The sequence below is a fragment of the Neolamprologus brichardi genome, chromosome 15 (genome assembly GCF_056152115.1).
Source record: "Neolamprologus brichardi isolate AB-2024 chromosome 15, ASM5615211v1, whole genome shotgun sequence".
Classification (NCBI taxonomy): domain Eukaryota; kingdom Metazoa; phylum Chordata; class Actinopteri; order Cichliformes; family Cichlidae; genus Neolamprologus; species Neolamprologus brichardi.
The window spans coordinates 33,005,262-33,024,440 of record NC_142118.1 but is presented as its reverse complement, the minus strand read 5'-3'; the positions used below and the strand labels follow the sequence as shown (position 1 = coordinate 33,024,440).

The 19,179-nt window shown below is 40.8% G+C and overlaps 1 protein-coding gene across 1 annotated transcript in view; it reads left to right on the top strand.

Annotated features, from left to right (window-relative positions):
• The window catches only part of arid3a (AT-rich interaction domain 3A), a 45,813-nt gene that overhangs the window by 19,136 nt on the left and 7,498 nt on the right, over window positions 1–19,179 (top strand). The window contains exons 4-7 of the mRNA XM_006792034.3: window positions 12,855–12,927; window positions 16,298–16,481; window positions 17,246–17,493; window positions 17,979–18,266. Coding sequence (XP_006792097.1) covers window positions 12,855–12,927; window positions 16,298–16,481; window positions 17,246–17,493; window positions 17,979–18,266 — 793 coding nt within the window. The remainder of the gene's footprint in view (window positions 1–12,854; window positions 12,928–16,297; window positions 16,482–17,245; window positions 17,494–17,978; window positions 18,267–19,179) is intronic.

The following is a 19,179-nucleotide window of genomic DNA, read 5'->3' as shown; positions in this document are numbered from 1 at the left end:
GAGCCAATTGGGAGCGACACTTATTGGGATTGCCCATCAGGTTTCTGCTGATACAGCTGTCTGAAAGGTGCTCGGTGGGTTTATGTTCTACTTTAGCAAAGCCGTTTGTTCTGATTTGACGTAACTTTCATTTATTTATCACAATTCTGTTTATTCCTTCTGCTTCTGTATAGCCCACAAGCTCCTGTTGAAGGGTTTGTAATAAAATGCAATGAAATGGAACTTAAACCACATCTTACTGCCCTTCTTGGATTCCATAATCAGCTGACCCTTTTCCTGTTAATGACTGACTAATGTCAGACTATGCGTCTGTGTTTGATCAATATTTCACATGCTATTGAGCTTTTATCCGATCCATCTGCTTGGTTTTATCATTAAGAAGCGCAGCGAGCGATTACTTTTATCAAGCGCATCATTTGGATTTTCAGACCTAAGCCAGATATTCTGCAGACTCATTCCTACTCTAGTCTGCAGGGTTCAAAATGAATCAGCTCAGGCATGTTTCACTATGCTCTGAGACGCCTCTGTTTGCCATCTGTGTTTAACAAAGTGACAACACAGGGTTAATGGGCTCTGCTTATGTCATGAAAACAAAAGGCAAAGGAATAAGGCCACAGCAGCACGGGAAGACCTCTCAGTCTTCCTGTTGAAGGGAGGAGGAGCAGCAAAGGGGGTAGGTGTGACAGGAAAAAGACCGTCAGTTGGCGCTGGTCTTTGAACCGCTGCCAAGTAGAGCATGTAGTAAATGCTCGTTTTGACTGCGAAGCCCTGCAGAGCATTTGAATTGTGTCCAACTCCTAGTGTGCTTCATGGAGCTGATGTCAGAAAGTGTACAGCCATGGGGATTCTGGAAATTGGCAGGAACTCAATATGGGGGAGGAGAGGTGGGGGCTGCAGCAGGAATGTAAACAAAGATCGTGTAAAGGCTGAGGCTAGCTCTTTCATCCCTTCTTTTTTCTCTGGTTGCTAAACGTTGCTATTTTTGTGTAGGCAGCTTCCCTCACGACATGTATTGTGTCTTTCTCAAATGTATCAAACATGTAAGCCTTTGTCAAGGATGAGGAAGTTGCTTTTTTAAGCTGGGAAGACCCAAGATGCTCCGCATTCTTCATATGTTTAACTTTTTAAACCCTGTTTTTCCTTTAGAAAGGATTATATGGATGCTGCTTCATTCTTTCTTTCTTTGCTCTTTATCCCTCCATTAGAAACTGTTTTTTTCCTGCATTCATACAGAAATAGATATGTGCTGAATATTTTGTGTCCTCAATAAGCACTCAACAAAACCAAAGTGGCTTCTTTACCTACAAGGACACTGCACTGATAGGCATTCATGTGAGCAAAAGCGCTATGTGGATATTGAAAGCTTTCATTTGTAGAATACTCAATTAAGAAATAGGTCAAAGAGAAATAAGATGTGCGCAGCTGCACATTTTCAAGGTCTGAGATTGCTCTTTGTCCCAGTGCGAAATGAAACTGTACAGGAACGCACTGGAACAGAGATCTGCGTGCTTTGAAATGTGGCTTAAATGGTCTATGCAATCAATAGGCCAGGAATGCTGCAAAGCAGAACCCCCATCTCAGACATAGTTTCACAAAAGACTCTGTTAGTTCCTTGATCCGTCATCATCACATTAGGCTCAAGCAAGAGCGCTCAAGCTGCCCTGTCTTGTCTGTATGATAATAGCTGACCTTTAATCATTATATGTGTATGAAAAGAAGCCGGGGTTGCCTGTTCACACCACAGATATGAATGGTCATTCACGATGTGTATTTTACACCACTACGACGTCATAATAAACCCTTTTCCACTGCGGATACTTTGACATGTCAAGGCAAGAAAATAAGTCATTTTCACACATGAACTTTGGACCGTTTTGGAAGAATGAGGTTGCGCCGGCTCACATGTAGCAGGAAATGGTCAGATTCATATTTAGATCACCTCTCAAATCAAGAAAGTCAAAGAGCAAATCTCAAGTTTTAGGTGATTGTGGTGCACATACACAGAACACTACACACTTGTATTCATATTTAGTAATAAGGGGGAGGATGGATTTTCTCACTTGCCACTATTTGCAAGTGCTTGCTGAATTGGGGCCGTCTGATCCTTGGGATTTCTCTTTAATATTGTATAATATAGAATATAAAACACAGCTATTGTGAATTGGCTCTTTATAGTTAAAATGGACTTTTTTTAAAATCAGCAAAGACCAGCTGAGAGCTCATGAGCTATTGCCTGTTATGCTTCACGGTCACCTTAGTCAGCAATCTTGGGCAGTAATTACAAGGCAGTGATGCTTTAGGTAGGCCATGTGACATAAATCTTACACAGTTTGGCCTTGTATTTAAGGTAGTCGTGATGCCACGTCAAATAAAAAAGTATGATTTTTACCGTGATGATAGAAGTGTGTGTTTAACTTGCCATGACAAGATTTTACATGTGATGATATCTTCACATGAAAACATGGATGCTTCAGATTTTTCCAAAAGTGACATCAGTCAGTGCCTAAAGAGAAAGAAAGAGAGGCTTGCTCCTGTTCAGGCCACAGCCAAGCCCCATGTTGACTGGAGTGGGTTTACTCCATCTCTTAAGAGCCACACGCACAGCTATCTGTTCTCCATGTGGGCACAGTGGCCCATATTAGTTTTTAAGGCCACTGTTGTTAACCATTAAACCCTTTTGCCTTGCCTATCAATCATACTGATTGACAGCCCAAGCACCCAGCCAAGTGTCCATCCCTCCCCACAGCAAGGTGCTCCACACTGAGCTATTTTTAGTCCAGTTCTGTTTCCTGATGATGTGTCTTTTATGTCTTTGTCTCAGTGTGTTGTAACAAAGGTATAAACCCTCCTCTGAGACATCCTGCTTACCATCTTTGTCCTTATCTTACTGCCTTCAGACGCGAGCATTATCATGGCATCTGCTCTGGCGCTGAATAAATGCCTTCATCTTTCGTAAGGCACTCATTAGAAGGCTATCTAGGTCACGCTTTTGCTCTTTTTTTCTTTTCTTTTTTTAAGGCAAGGCTGGTTTGCGTGTTCACTTATGGAGACTTAATAGGAAAATAATAGTTTGCGCCAACTTGAAAAGACCGAATGCTCTGTGTCAGTTACTTAGCTACTGTTTGCTAAGAAGTCAATTTATGAGCTTAAATTGCTGCTACACCCACTTCCCCTGCTTTTCCGCCCATGCAGCTTTGCCTTCCTCAGTTTCAAGCATCCATCAACGTAATGCTACTCATTAGCAGTGCGGTTACAAAGGATTGCTTACAGCTACATACTACACATCAGGCTCTGGGGGGCCACGAGAAACCTAGCTGCTATTTCTGATTCTTATCCAAATCCCTAAGCCACGGCAGCTGACCTGATAGTAGCAGAAAGGAATTTAGTTTATGTAATTGCGGGAGGGTGCTTATTCTGGTTTAATGTCTTGTCTTCATCAACTGCCTTTCACCTTTTTCTCATGTCAGCAGGGGATAGTGTGTCTCCAATAACGACCAACAGAAGCTGAGCATTAAATCCTTTGGCAAAGCCCTGAAGATGTGGTCTCGCTTATAGCCTTTCACACCATCAAGAAACTATGCCCTCACTGTTTGCTGAATTTCTACAAGTGTTTCCCAGCAAAAGGAAAGCTTGTGGTGGTTTCATGGAAATTAAATGGAATCATTTTTGATCTTTGTAGTAAAACACCTTTACCTAGTTTTGTTTTTCAAGTATTTATTTAGTTTTTTACTGCAGTTCCAAACCTGATATAGTTCAGCCATGGAAAGCTTTGAAATATGCCCTTAATCTTAAATCGTTCCCATGTATTAAGGGTCCAGAAGAAATAGGAGTTAAATATTGCTGGTGTTGTACCACAGTTGGCCCATTCAAAAAACATGGGTTTTATTCAGTAGCGATGCAAACTACTCATGTCCCATTCTTGGTTTCTTTTTCTAACTCTCTTATCGCTGTCTGCCATTTTTGGGCCACATGTGACTGTCGCAGATAAAGCAACATCAGTTACAGTCAGCCACAGCGCTGGTGTTTTCACGCAGGCTGTCAGCTCCTCGTCCTAAATCGATGGAGCTGAATTTATGAGGTTAGTTTGGATTATGATCTCCTTTGATCCAGTCTGTCAATAAAACAGCGTTGCGAGCATCAGCAGGGCGACAGCTCTATTGTTGCTCTAAATTGTGTGCTTGTGGGGGGATGGAGAAAGGCAGGGCGGAGGGCAGAGCAGGCAAAGATGGATTCGTTTAAGATGTCAGTCCATGGGGGCATGTCAGTGCATACAGCACACCGGTTTGTGGTGCTGTCACCTCAGTCGATTAAGTCATTTTTCAGATGAGGAGGCAATTTGATGTCAGACTGAGGAACGGTGGGGGGAAATAAGGAGAGGTGGTTAGAGCCCCCAAAGTATGAGTCGAGACAGTGTTGTACTCAATTGAATATCTTAAAAGTGTAGGGCTGGAGCAAAGGAGCAAGATCACTTTGATTATAGTTGTGCCATGGGGCATTGGCTTTGGCCTCTGCTGCACAAAATAATTTAACGCTTCTAAAAGCTGTTTTATTTGCATCCATGTATTTGAGGAAACTACCCACTGATGGGCAGACAGCCAGTCTAAATAGGTTCCTGGAAATACTATGCAAAGAAGTTTTATACATTTACCTTGTTTTAAGCACATGTCATCATCTGTTTTGCAATTTTGCTAGAATAGGTTGTGAAAGCCTTTTGAAAAAGGAGTATTAGATGTGTTCATTTTTGATAAAAGAAAGGTGTGTATGTATTACAGCAGTTGGTTTACTTTGTTTACCTGTTGTATGTTTTCAGCCACTGCAAAAGTATAAATATCTTTGCCTCTCTAGTGTTGTTGAAGGTCTTGAGCCACACCCCATTTCTTCATATCAACCTGGGAAAATGGAAAATAGGTGCAGCAATTCATCGAAACTTGCAAACACACATGGAAATATACTATATTGGTTTGTACAATTCTAATGGGTTTGAAAGTCAATATTTGGTATGATTACATTTATCCTTCAGCGCAGCCAGAAGCCAGTTGACTTGTAGTTTTTACATTTTCAGGACTAGTTTTCAAGCTACTCTTCTTTGGATGTTGGCTGCCTTTAGTCATGTTCTCTGTCAAGATGATCCCACACTGCTTCAATAAAGGTATCCCTGTATGCTTTGTATGTAATGGTATGCCATATGGCATATCTCAGCCTTTTCTCCTTGTTTCCCTTCCTTGTGAATGGCTTCTCGAGCCCTCCACAGAGACCATTTCTGACAAGGCTCTGGTGCACAGTATATAGTCCAACTAAAGGGTCAGTATTATTAAAGCCATGATTTTCAGATACTGCTGTGTAGTTTAAGTCTTCGTATTCCTTTATCCTACACTTGTCCAGTTTCCTCTCTTTTTTAAGTACACAATGCACACCATGCTAAGATATGTTCAGTTTTCTGATAATAGCTCCTTGGGAGTCACCTTGTTAGTGCCAAAAAACATTTTACATCTGTCAAACTGTGCTATCTTTGGCATTTTTGATTTAGATTCAACTAAAGAAACTGAAAAAAAAGGGGGGCGGGGGTTATATTTTCTGACAGGCTGCTAGTATCAAAGTGCCTAATAATAATATAATTTAATAATAATATAATTTAAGTGGCTTAACAAACAAGAATAGAATAGAATAATCCTTTAATTGTCCCACAAGGGGAAATTTGGTTGTAACAGCAGCCAAAAAGACGCATATACAAACAAACAGTACACAGGATACAGAACAGAAACATACACAACAAACAAACATATTCCGGAAAATCTTGCACATGTGAAAAGTTCTGTAAAGTCCAAAGCCAAAGTCCAAAGAATACTTTGAAGGAAAAAAAAAAAGCTGCAAAAATTCCAAGATAGCATGAAATATGAAGTCAAAATCAAATTATGAAGACACGAGGGGTGGCTCCCTCTATCCGAGACTAGGTCTGGGTGCTTTATGTCAAAATATATTAGATTTGCTAAATGCAGAGCACATACATTGCTTTTTTTTTTTTAATATTTGGAGTCAAGGTTTAAAGCAATAGTGTGAATGCACTAAAGTTTATTTATTTTTTTTAATCATCCCTCTTCAAAAGTATTATATCATGATAAGCACCGACGGCCGACATCTGTGAACTCTGCACACGGAAACTATAATTTCAGTTGTGCTGACGTTGTTTGATTAGCAGATGAATGCTGGATGTGTCATCGTAAACAAGAACACGACTGGAATCTGATTCCTTTTCTTTCAAACGTCACACAGTAAAAACAGAGTTCCTTTCTTTTGTTTTGTGTTTTTAACCAGCATCAGTGAGCATTAACATTACCGTAAAGGTGTTACTGCTGATCAAATGCAATGCAGAGTATTGTGTTTTGTAGCAGTATTGTGTTTATTAAGTTGGAAGATGCCTCAGTCTTCCAGTCTTGCTCTATAAGGAAATGAAGGCTGACTGTACATAGTGTTCTGACTTCTGCTCTAACACGTTTCAGCCTATAAAAATAGTGATCCAGCTCCACCTCCATACCCCACTAAACCTGTAAGCTGGCCATCTTAAAAATTCCTTAATTCCTGTCCAAGCTGAACAGAGTGATACAGAAAATAACAGAGTATAATCCAAACGTAAGTAAATTATGTTGTGTTTTCTGAATCAGGCGTTAGGTGTTATTGCGTGTGCTTCTTTTGTTATGGGTGGTAGGGGGGAGGCATTTGGTCGCCTGTAATGGTGCTGAAGACTCAGCAGTATCCTGAATGTGTGAATGTCTCAGGTCGCTCTTTTTTTTTTTAATGATCTTGCTGTGATGACAACTTTAGTACTCACGCATTGTCATCTTTGCAAGTGACAAACCAAAAAACAAGAGGAAACACTTCATCTCGTCTAAAGCCTTGTCAAATAACTGAAAACGGTTATTTTCAGTTCTATTCATCTTGTTAAAAAATATCATCTGGTATAGCAAAGTAATTAAAGCAAAAACAGTGTATAGTTAATGTTGAACTCAGTTTTTCTGCCTTTCTCATTTAAGCATATCGTAAACTAGCTGCCGGGAACATCCCTAATTTGAGTATAGCACATCATTTATTTTTGTTTTCTCTGTCAACCCAACTGCCAATTTTAGATACCAGCACCTAATGTTGTATAGGTCTTCCCTGTGCTGTCACTTTTTAAGTGCTGTCCTGTGGTATCTGACACTGGGAGTCTGCAGTGGGTCCTTGGATTATTGTTGATTGCCGACAGGCTTATTCAGGGGCATCTTGCACACACTCATTAGATTTGGATTTAAGGAGTTTGAAGGCCAGGCTAGTGCCTTGTGCTCAAAATGCCTTATTCCGTTTCATGAGATTCTGTTGAACTTTTGGGCTTTTATGTGGTATGGCTGCTGTGAATGGGCCATGTGTGTGTATGCTAAGTGAGATCCACATGAATGCCAGGACCTGAGGTTTCCCAACAGAATGAAATAGCTTGAAAATTCAGTCACTTCAGTCAGCAACACTGTGTTTCCTTACATGCAGTCCGCTCAGGTGACTGTTTTAGCAGTCCTTGTTGTCAGTCAGCTGCCTCTCCAATGAGTTTATCTTCTCAAATCTCCAGCTCCACCACCCTTGACTACAGCTGCCATAGACACCACATCAGAGATGTGGTCAGCCTGCAATTGGACAAAAACTTAGACAACACAAGCTGGGATTAATCAGCGCACTTGAATATTAAAAAAGAAAATATAGTGCATACATGAAACTTCTTATGGCTACATCAGACTACAGATCTACACTGAACCTATTCCACAGGTACTTTGTGACCAAAACCTTAAAACTAATGCCCTAATCTGACCATCTGTAAACATCTTTTAAAATATATTCACACAGTACGTTGATGCCGCCTGGCCTGTCCACTACTGTCATTTCCTCCTTTTACATTCCAGCTACTACTTCTGGTACTGAATTTTTTTTAACCAACTGGAAGTGTAGAAATTGGTGTTGTGTTTGTTTGTTTTTTTGGCAGTAAAATTATAGAACAGCCACTTGAATAACTTATGTTATAGGCTTTCCAAGTATAATACACACATAACCCAGTTAAACAGATGATAACCAGAGGTTGTGCTTCACAGAGGCAGTTTATCAATATAAAGGGAGCTAAATAAAGCAAACCAGTGTTAACACATGCATGCTGACTGAGCACTTCAACCATGGTTACATGTACAGTATACTCCTTTTAACACAGCCTTCTAGAAATTACGCCATACAAGACCTTCCATTCAGATTAGGTGGGGCAATGCAAAGACAAAGATTAATATGATGTTGTGAAACTGCTCCTTTGACACTGGCTGAAGGGGTTAGTACTGCCATCCATAGCTGCTGAAAAACAAAGATTCCTGTTGAATGAAATGCCTACCAAGGGAATGTTATAATACACACAATGAGGTTATCACTGTGCATTTAAAGTGAATTATGAGCTTCTATAGTGTCGTCCTGCACAAAACCAAACAAGCCCATTCACTTTATTAAGCTCCTTTGCATAATATAATGAGAACAATGATTGGTACGTGCATTCAACCCTCAGCTGTCATGAAGTATACAATATATTTGTTAGTTTAAGCAATATAATAGGTTATATCATGGCCTAAAGTTCAACCCTCACGTTGTCTCTGACCTTTTGCACATGAAGTTAAGTTGAAGAAGGAAAATAAAATGTATTGTGAGACTAAGTCAACACAGTAACGTTTGCATTTTTAACATGGAATGTTTTTTGTTTGGAAAGCTGAAGAATTTGATGATAACCTGTCTGTTATTTCTGGCTCTTTGTTTTGGACCGATTAGTCTTTTACCTCTTTAATAACATTGTGATGCATTCAGCTAGGTTCAGACATTCACCCGCTGCCAATTTATTCCCCTTCAACACTCAGCGCTTTCCTGCTGACACCTTTGGGAACTTTTCCCAGACATTAGCTGAGAAGTGGGGTACACCCTGGACAGCATAGACCACTGCCTTCACACTAACAGCTACTTTAGAATTACCCCATGTAACTAATCTCACTGGGTATGAAAATTGTTACTTTTTTTCCATCCAAGTGTTCTACCTTTTTCTAGATCGTGTTTTTAATCTTACCTAGCACTTTAAGCTTGTTTAGCACTCCAGTCTGCATCCGGAGACACACTTTGACATCGTCTCACACAGACTGATGGTAGGATTTATAGTGCCCAAGGACATTTCAGATATGTAAAGACAAGAACTGACAACAACCTTCTGAATAGTAAAGTGCTTTAACATATGCAACAAGCTTCGTGGTGGCTATACGTGATAACTGGGTAACCAGTGAGGACTGTATTGGGACCATACAGAAGATGTGACTGAAACAAATGGCCTTATGTACTACCACACCCCACCTTGTTCATTTCAAACGTTTAAAATTTATCTTGTATGATTTGACAGTAGGATCATTCAAAAAAGGAAAATCAAATGGCTATTGGGGTTTATTTAAAAAAAAGTGTATGTGCCCATTTTTGAATTATTTCAAAAATTATGTGAATTATTTCCTTGTATCGTTAAGTTACCTGCTGCACCCCTGGAAAAAAAAATACTGTCAAAGTGATGCAATTTAGGTCAGATGAGAAGAATGGAAAGCCACCACGAGCACGAAACGTTACTACTTTTTTCTTCTGTCTTGCTCTGACCTACTGTGTGTTACAGGTGTGTAGGTTAGCGTGCGTGTGTTTGTGTGTCAGCCTCACCCCAAGGTGATGAGCAGGTGTAAGGAAGCATGTAGGTGATACCCTTGACTTCTCTCAGTTTTTGGTTTTCAGTTGCAAGTCTCTATTATCTGCTATGTGACACTTGTGTGCCAGCACACCTGCCATTTGCATTAACAGTGGTGCGGCCAGCACCTCTAAAAACACACACACATGCACTCCGACTGCACTGTTATTGTCACTTCAGCGAGGGCTGCGAAGGCTGCTCTTTGGTTACTGATTATTTGTAGTATAAAACCACATTGTTTTTGTTCCAACCCTAGTTTCAATTCATATGTAGCCGGCTGTTACTGACCTACATACACAGGGTGTCAGGGTGGGAAACTATCAAGACAGCAGTAAAACAATAAATCACTAACAGAGAAGAGTACATTTGGTGACCTTTCTACTGTCGCAATTTACCCCCATAACACTCCTGTCTTTAGCTGTAATTATGAGTTTACTGCTATAAGTATAGTTATATGAATTCCCACTTAAAAGAGCTTCAAAGAGCTAGTGCAAGTTTCAAAACACAATAGTCATCTCTGCAATCCCAGTTGTCTTTTTTTGTTTTTTCTAGAGGATTGGAACAAGGGGCATGAACCCTGTGCTACCAGTTGGCCCAGTTTCTAGTCGTTTATCTAGTTTCTAGTAACAGCGCTTTAATCCAGGAGAGGCCCCTGCCCTGGTGTGCATACTATAGACATGAAAGTCTATACAAGCCTAAAACATCCACACCCAGCTCAGCCTGATAGATACTCTACATATGTAAGTAGGTAGGGTGGTAAATCTACACGAGGGTTATATATACATAAAACCGTGAGATGGCCAGAAACAGAAGAGTGTTAAGGAAGTAAGACACAGGCCAGCAAAAATGGAAAATTATACAGAAGCTGAATCAAAGTGGGAAAAAGCCAACAGAAAGAGTTAATGAGTTGCTTTGCAACCACATGTTTCAAAGTAACTTCAGTGCAGCACAGAGTTGTTTTTTCAAGTCTGTGCAACTTTACTGCCGTTCTTTCATTCGGTGTTTCGATGTAGCACGGTGGAGCAAACACTCCCATAGGTTTACTATCAATCGCATTGTTTCCATACTCAGTCATACCAAGTCAGTAGATAGAGTACAACAAAACTACAATCATGATTTATGATGTGAGTGAACTAGAACTAAAAAATAACTCATATCTTAAAATGTGGATTATCGCCTCTATTAGATTAAGAGTATTGCAGTTCAAGTAGACATTTATGCAGTTTTATATTAACTGGATCAGTTATTTGGCTTTAAAACAATATTTTTAAAGTATAGTTAAATTGTTCGTTGACAGACTACCTCACCCACATCTATCATCAGTGAAACCTGGATGATCCCCTGTCAAACCTGAACCTGGATATGCACAAGCATACTTTGTTAACACGTTTCAGACTTCACTAAAGATTACTCACTTGATTAGTTTGCAGAAAGACCGCCAAAAATAAGCACGCCACGGTCTTTGAGCGCTGTAACACTAACACATGAAAATGTTACCTTTAACTATTACATCAGGTGAGACCTTTCAGTTTTTTCATTTATCATGTGTGGCGTATTTAAATCTACGGTAGCGATTTCCACCGTCCTGCTTTGTTACCACATCGTGAGCATTAAATGGGGAATGGGATCTGAATGCTCCCCTCTAGAGAAATATTTATTGGTGTGATTAGGCAGGAGAGAGCAAATAAAGCAACATGGGGAGGGGGTGGTAGCTGGGGAGAGGGTAATTTCTAAGATTTATGGCGCGGCACTTCACAAAATGCATGCATCCTGTAATTAAAACTCCCCCTTTGCCTCCAGCAGGCGTCTACATTAGTTGGCATCCCCCACAGCCCTCTCCGGCCCTCTGTTAACCCTTACCCACTAGATAATAAGATCTCACGACTGCTTGGCGTCACTAATTAGAGCTGAATGCCACAGAGAGGGGCAAATTTGGTAGCAAGATACAGTAACATTGTGCGATAAAGGCTTTCCTTTTATCTTTTCTTCTTCATGTAGCAAGCACAGGTTACAGGTTAATATGGAGGATTATTTTACATCTTTTTACTAACTCGTTTGATAAATTCTTTGTTGCATATTACTCTTTGACCCGGTGCAGGAAGGTCATGAGAATTTCCCAAGTCAATCATGCGTTGCTTTCATTTTGTCTAATGGCACGTATCCTATTGTACACACCCTAGATGCTTTGTGTTGCATTCCTATGGGAATGCTGCTTTCATGACTTGTTACTTTTCTGCAATGGTGGGTTTTTTTGTTTTGTGTTTTTTTGTTTTGCGTATTAACTATGTGGAGGCGTCTGCCGGCTGCTTGTTTTGTCCACCAACACACCAAAATCCAAAGAGCTGCAATTTGCTATCAGACAAAATGTTCACAATGGTTATTTGCGTCAGCTTTGTGCTGAGCCGAGTGATTTCCTGACGTGATATCAAACGCGCTTCACGTGCGTCTGCAACATCAGGGTTCGTGGCTTGGCTGCTGTTTTGGTGGCTGTGTAGTAACAATACGCCTTGGTGCTATTTTCTGTGGTTTTGTTTGGTGGTGCTCAGTTGTACATTGTGTTTCACAACCTTCTATTTTCAATAACACATTACGAAACTCCGTGACCTCACTTATGCACGGTGTGATGTACAGTTGTCGATACTCTCGCGCTTTATCGAGCCTTGTAAATATAACTGCGGACGCCGCTGAAGTTTGAAGATGGCGAATGTGTGCCTGCTGCTTTCTCGCTTTCGAATAAATGCGAGCGTGTAGTAAACAGAACTCTAAGAGGATGTTTCACAGTCACGTTGAAGAAACTAGGCAGGAAAAAAACATCCACAGGCTCGGTGGCCTCATTGTCACCCCCTCGAGTAACCCGCTTCACTTTTACTGCCAACTTTCACTGAAGTTTCCGAGGCCCCAGGCCCCGCTAACAGCTGTACCTAATCAAGTCCTCATCAGGCCACAAGGTCTACAGTGTCTCTCAGATCTTCTTATTATCAGACGGAGACCCCCACCTGCCGTCTTGTTGTTGCATATTACAGCACTGACTAATCATTATCCATATTTTAAAAATACTTTTATTGTAGTCTCAGAATTTAAAAACACTGTCTCTTCACAGCTCTATGAACTGGATGGAGACCCAAAGAGGAAAGAGTTTCTGGATGACCTCTTCAGCTTCATGCAAAAACGAGGTATGTTTTCATATCCTTGTCCCCCTGTGTCAAATTTGATTTCACTAACTATAGGACGTCCTATTTATTCCATTTCTTATCTTGCTGTATCACATATCCCCGCCTTATCTCCGGCCGCTGTCGTAGGCAGCTTCTTAATGTGATGAGGAGAGAGGATGATCACCCACCCCCTTCTTTCTCTGACATATGACACAGCACTGTCTACTCATCTTTCACTGGCATGGGTGGGGTCTTTATTCATTTCAGAGATGATTGCTTTATGGTCACACAGCAAGTCGGCGTTCCCAGGCTATAACTAGAAGGGACACACTGTATCGAGGCTTGAGGATGGATTGGTTTACCTTCCCATCCTGCAGGCTGTCCGCATAGCTCGACCCCCACTTCTAACACTACACCCATAACCAGTTTTCACTCTCCTTATCTAAACGCCTAACAAGAAAAGTGAATTGTTTGTATTGTCTTGTGTTTAGTGCGCTAACGCCAGACTGCCAACTTGAGATAATTATTTTCTTGAAGCCGTGTTGATTTCACAGGATGCTCATGGCTGATATGATCAGATCAGTGGGCGGACGACTGACATGGGAGAAAAGAAAAGTTTGCTCATGACTGAAAAAACAAAAAGCCAAACAGCAGTAGATGTACACACAGCCTCTGGTAGTGTGCTGCTAGATTCTGAAAGCGCCATCTCTAGGCCATTATAAGAAATATGACGTGAGAAATATAATCACTGAGAAGACAAATTGATTAAAAAAGGCTTTGATTGGTTTGGTTTTTCTTTTTTTGAAAATATTTTTATTGAAAAAAGAAAACAACAGTACTTGCAGTTACCGAGGAATATAACAGTAGCAGAAGTACATTTAAACAGGCAATACCTCTAGACTAGCAAAATAAGAGATAAAGGGTTGCCACTTGTGAAAAAATTTGGCTGTGCAACCTCTCAACGTATATTTAATTTTTTCAAGTTTTAAAAAAAACATGACATCTTTAAGCCACCGGGCAATAGTAAGATACTTAACAGACTTCCAATGCAACAATATTAGACGTCTGGCTAATAGGGATGTGAAGGCTATAATATCCTTTTGTGTGGAATCAAGTGTAAGTGAGCGAACAGGAATCCCAAATACAGCAATCAGAGGACAAGGACGAAGAGTTACCCCAAGAACAGTTGACATAATAGCAAAATACCCTGTCCAGAAACCTTGTAGCTCAGGACATAGAAAAAACATGTGGCTAAGGTGACAAGGAGAACCATGGCATTTATCACATTTGTTTTCCACTTCTGGATACAATTCAGAAAGTCTAGACTTAGAGAAATGCACCCTGTGTATGACCTTAAATTGAATAAGTCCAAGACGAGCACAGGAGGTGGAAGATCGTACCCTCGCCATAGCCTGTTCCCAAGACTCCTCATGTATTTGAATTCCTAGTTCTCCTTCCCACGTACACTTAAGCTTAACATTAGAGTGGTTACTAAAAGACAGAATAGCATCATAGAGTTTCGAAATGGTTCCTCTGTGATGAGGAATAAATGATAACGTAGTTTCCCACTGCTGTTCTGGAGGTAAAGAGGGGAAATTTGGGAAACACTTGGCAACAAAATTTCGAATTTGAAAATAGCGAAACAAATGGGTAATAGGGAGATTATAACGAGAGGACAAGTTGGGAAAACTATCGAAAACACCATCCACATATAAATGTTTGAACTGTTTTAAACCCTTGTCACACCACACTGAGAATGTCGAGTCCAAAAGTGAAGGGGGAAACAAATGGTTGTCACTTAGAGGACCCGAGGAAGACGGCATTACAAAATTAAAGTGACGTCTAAACTGAAACCAGATTTTGAGTGTGTTAAGAACCACCTGATTATCAGTGTACAGAGAGGGTTTTACAGGTAAAGAGGAATAGAGCAAAGCCGGTAAAGAAGAGCCCTTACATGATGATAGCTCCAGATTGGTTTGGTTTTTCAGCCAATATAATAATAGCAATAATACAACATATTAGTAATGTAAATGAAAGCGTTTTATTCCGTACTTTGACCTTGAGCACTAACTAAATTCTAATAATTTTCTCAAATAAAATCAAAATAGCTGTCACAATTACTCTGCCTTTTTTTCCAGACATTTTTAGAGCAACTTCTTCCTCGTCAGAGTTTGTCTTAACTTATTTCCAATTATTTTTACTGGCAGTAAATGAGTCACACGCCTACGTTTTGATAAACTGCCCTTTGGGTATAAAAACCTGTTTCTTTGGACATCCCCTGAACCCCCTTAACCCCGCCCTCTGGTTTAAAAGAAAAGTTTTTTTTAAAGAAGATTTCCAAGTAGTATTTTAAATGTGGATTTGGAAAAGACAAAGTTTATTGTGCAGTAGTAGAGTTTCTAATTCCCCTAATTAGATAAAGATCCCCTTTTCAGTTCTGAGAGGAACCACAAATCTCTCTGGGGTTGTATCAGGGAGGGCAACAAGTGTAAAAGCTAAACACGTGGAGTTGCCCACAGTGGCGTGCCCTTGTGAATAAGCTGAAAAGTATCTAATGATAATAACGTGTTGTTGTGATTTTATGTAATTGAAATATTAGATATTTAAGGTAAATACTTGTAAAAATGACAGTTTTCGGTGGAAGAATAGTTCCACGTTTTGAAATATAAGAATTCAAAGTTAAAAAGTGAGGGCTGACCTCTGAACCCCATCAGGAGTGGACTGGAAAAAAGCGTGGTCATACAAGGACACAAACCACTGATGCTCACAGGAGTTTGATATATTTGATGCTTACTCAGAGTTTAAACACAAAAAAAGAAAGAGAAAGATCCCCTGTTGTTTTTGTTCGTTTCTATGTAAAGCCGTTAATGTCATAAGTGGTCTTACTCTGCCCACTGTTTTGTATTTTAACATCTGGCCAAAAGACAGTAAATTGTTCTGAATCTGGTTGATTATTTGTGGGGTTGCCCGGATGCCAAGTTTGTTGGTTCAGCTCAAGGGTAAAAGCAAACCTAGTGTAGTTTCCTAGCACGGGCGAAGCATCTTTTAGATCTGCGCGTTGGTGAGCTCCACCACTCGACCGCAGCACCGTCACTCTGAGCACTTAAACAACACCTTGCACTGGCAAATTACTGTTTGCTAATACTGAATGGTAAAAGTGTGGTCTTTTAATCGTGACAAAAGAGCCAGAGAAGGTTTTGCTACAATTAAGTTGTGAGCTACAGCACTGTCTTAAACATGTAAAATGAATGGGTGTGACCGCGCACCACCTTTATTGGCTAAAGGGAGACGACTGTTATTTCAGGTACTGTTGTTTGTCTTTGATGCTATTTCATATGTATTTTATTGGTGGAGCACGACTGTATTTTTTTCCTGTTTCCTGTTGCTGCAGGAACCCCAGTGAATCGTATTCCCATCATGGCCAAACAGGTCCTGGATCTGTACATGCTGTACAAGCTGGTAACAGAGAAGGGTGGCCTGGTGGAGGTTATTAACAAGAAACTGTGGAGGGAGATCACCAAAGGACTCAACCTGCCTACCTCAATCACCAGTGCAGCCTTCACTCTTCGCACACAGTCAGTATACAAACACTCGTTTAACTGGTGCTTAATGGTTACTCAGGGCGTTTTCACACCTGTAGTTTGTTTACTCTGACCCGACTTTGGTCATGAGTTTGTAAACTTGTAGTTTTTCCTTTGGTTTGGTTTGACTTAACATGCAGAAGTCCAAAATGCATCTGTTCCTACAAAACATGTAAGAATGTTCAGTCCACTCATTTGCCGGAAGTGTCTGAGGCGGGAGCAAGAAAAATAAATACAGGAAGTAGGTGCCGTGTTCTGGTCTACTGGAGAACATGGAGAATTTGTTTTCATTTCAGGGTTAGTTGTTAGCACATCCATAGTACCTTTCCCCATTAAGAATATAAAGCATACATGGCTACGGGACATTTTTTTTACCTGAAACGTTTAACGTACACCTGATGGTTGGTTCGCATCATGTTCACACCTTCTCCAAAGGGTCTCGGTGCTGTTGTTTTGGTCCACACCCAAGTGTGATTACTGTGTTCACAACTAGACACACCAAGTGGGGAAACAGAACCAGTGTCCGATTTAAACTGACTAAATACCGTGTGAAAATACCCTTAATAGCACCCTTTATTAATTAAGCAACTAAGCAAGAGTTAGCTAAAGTTAAATCGTTCCATACTTCTCGCTGTAGAAATTAATCCCTATGTTTGTCCATTTTAAAGACCGATCACTCCTAGTTTGCTGAAGTTGGGCCAAACATTGTCTTCGAAAACTCAGAAGGGCACACCTGTTGTGCACTTTGTTGATTTCAGATACATGAAGTACCTGTACCCATATGAATGTGAAAAGAGGGCACTGAGCAACCCCAACGAGCTTCAAGCAGCCATCGACAGCAATCGACGGGAGGGCCGGCGACAGAGCTTTGGTAGCTCTCTCTTCACCTACTCTCCCAACGGGACTCCCACCATGCTGTCCTCGCCGAAGCTCCCCACGCCCAGCATGGGCTTAACAGTGGGCACCAACGGGACCTCGCTGGGTCACATCCACAAGATCAAGAAAGGTGAGATTTGTTTATTGCGCTGCATGCACATTGGAGAAAATTTACTATTTGCGAGACATGTTCTTTGATGTTTTGAATCAAGTTAAAATACATGTATATGGCAGTAACTTTGTCTACTCTCAGGTCAAAACGACAAATTGCATCAAGTATACGGTTTGTCAGTATAACGTGACAGTATAACGATTTACTCTTGAAATCTTGAGAATTTTACTGATAGCACATTTACGATCAGAGATCATTTCTGCCAAATTGATCTCTTAAACGGAAGCTCTGATCTTCAAATAAAGAAATAGCATCAAATCTGATTTGCTGTCATCTCTCTCTTTAAAAGAGCTTAACCCTGGGACCTTCCCGTAACACACTGCATCTTATTTATTATCTGTTTTCTGTGGTCACGCTGAAATTTATGTCTGGGGACTATAATGCATCATATGAGTTTGCTTGACTTTGAGTTCCCCTTTCTCTTTGTGCTGCTGGGCCAGTAGAAGAGGGAGGCCAGCCTCTGGCAGGCGTCAGCATGGCTCGTTTGCCAGCGGGGGGCTTGGCAGGTCACTCAGTGGCTGCTGTGCAGGCAGCAGCAGCCCATGCCGCCATGGCTGCTCAGGTGGCCGCTCTGGAGCAGCTGAGGGACAAACTGGAAGCAGGCGAGCCGCCAGAGAAGAAGATGGCGCTGTCTGCTGAGGAACACCAGCGACTGCTGCAGAGAGCGCTGCAGCAGAACCTGCTAGCCATGACTGCTCAGATACCTATGAACATTCGCATCAACAACCAAGGTACTGAACAGTGGAGCTCTGACATATTCGGATAGAGAGAGAGGAACGAAACAACCAGTCAGACATGACTTTCATGTTTTGCACAGTAGCTGCAGGCTGTTCTACACTGTCGTTTGAGGAAATTCCTCCTTTATCTAATCAACATGAGATAAAAGAGTACACCACCTTTTTTACATCTCCCTGGTTTCAAAAGCTCAAAGATGCAAGAACACTGATTTTGCTGATGTGAATTGAAACTGTAATTTCTCAATTATTCTCGATTGTCAAGAAAAAGCAAATGGCCAAGTCCAGATAAAAGCAGATATTATAATTGTCTAGCAAATATTAAGGTTGCTGGGAAATATTAAGTCGATAATGTCAGCGTGAGCGCTAGCAGCAGTGATCTGTGTATGCAAACACCCACGTGAAAATGAAAATGTCACCTCTGGTAATGGTTAACATGTAAATGAACAGTAAAAGAAGAAGATGAATTAATGTATTTCAAATGGTAACGGTCGGTTATTAGAGTGCATTTTTAGCGACATTCGTTTGTTTGTTTTTTAACTATTCCAGAGAATAGTGAAGTTTATTTTTGTCTTTACTGCAAATCAAAATGAACTAATAATAAAAATCTGGAGTTATTACGACATCACAGTTACTCTTGGCATCACAGGTTTTTACATTTCATTGTTGCCAGTGCGAGCTAGGTTTGACACATTTCCCTTTTCATGACAGTTAGTATCTCAATGCATTCTTGTAATCTCACCACAAACCACAGCACCCAACTGCGAGACAGTAACACCTAGCAGGGCTATAGGTTGACCTGCTTAGCTTATAGAAGCAGCGTGCGTGCATACATACATGCATGATTATCTGAGTGGGGATTCCCTTCTGTGAGCACGCACCTTGATCTTATAGAAGGATTTGTCTCGGT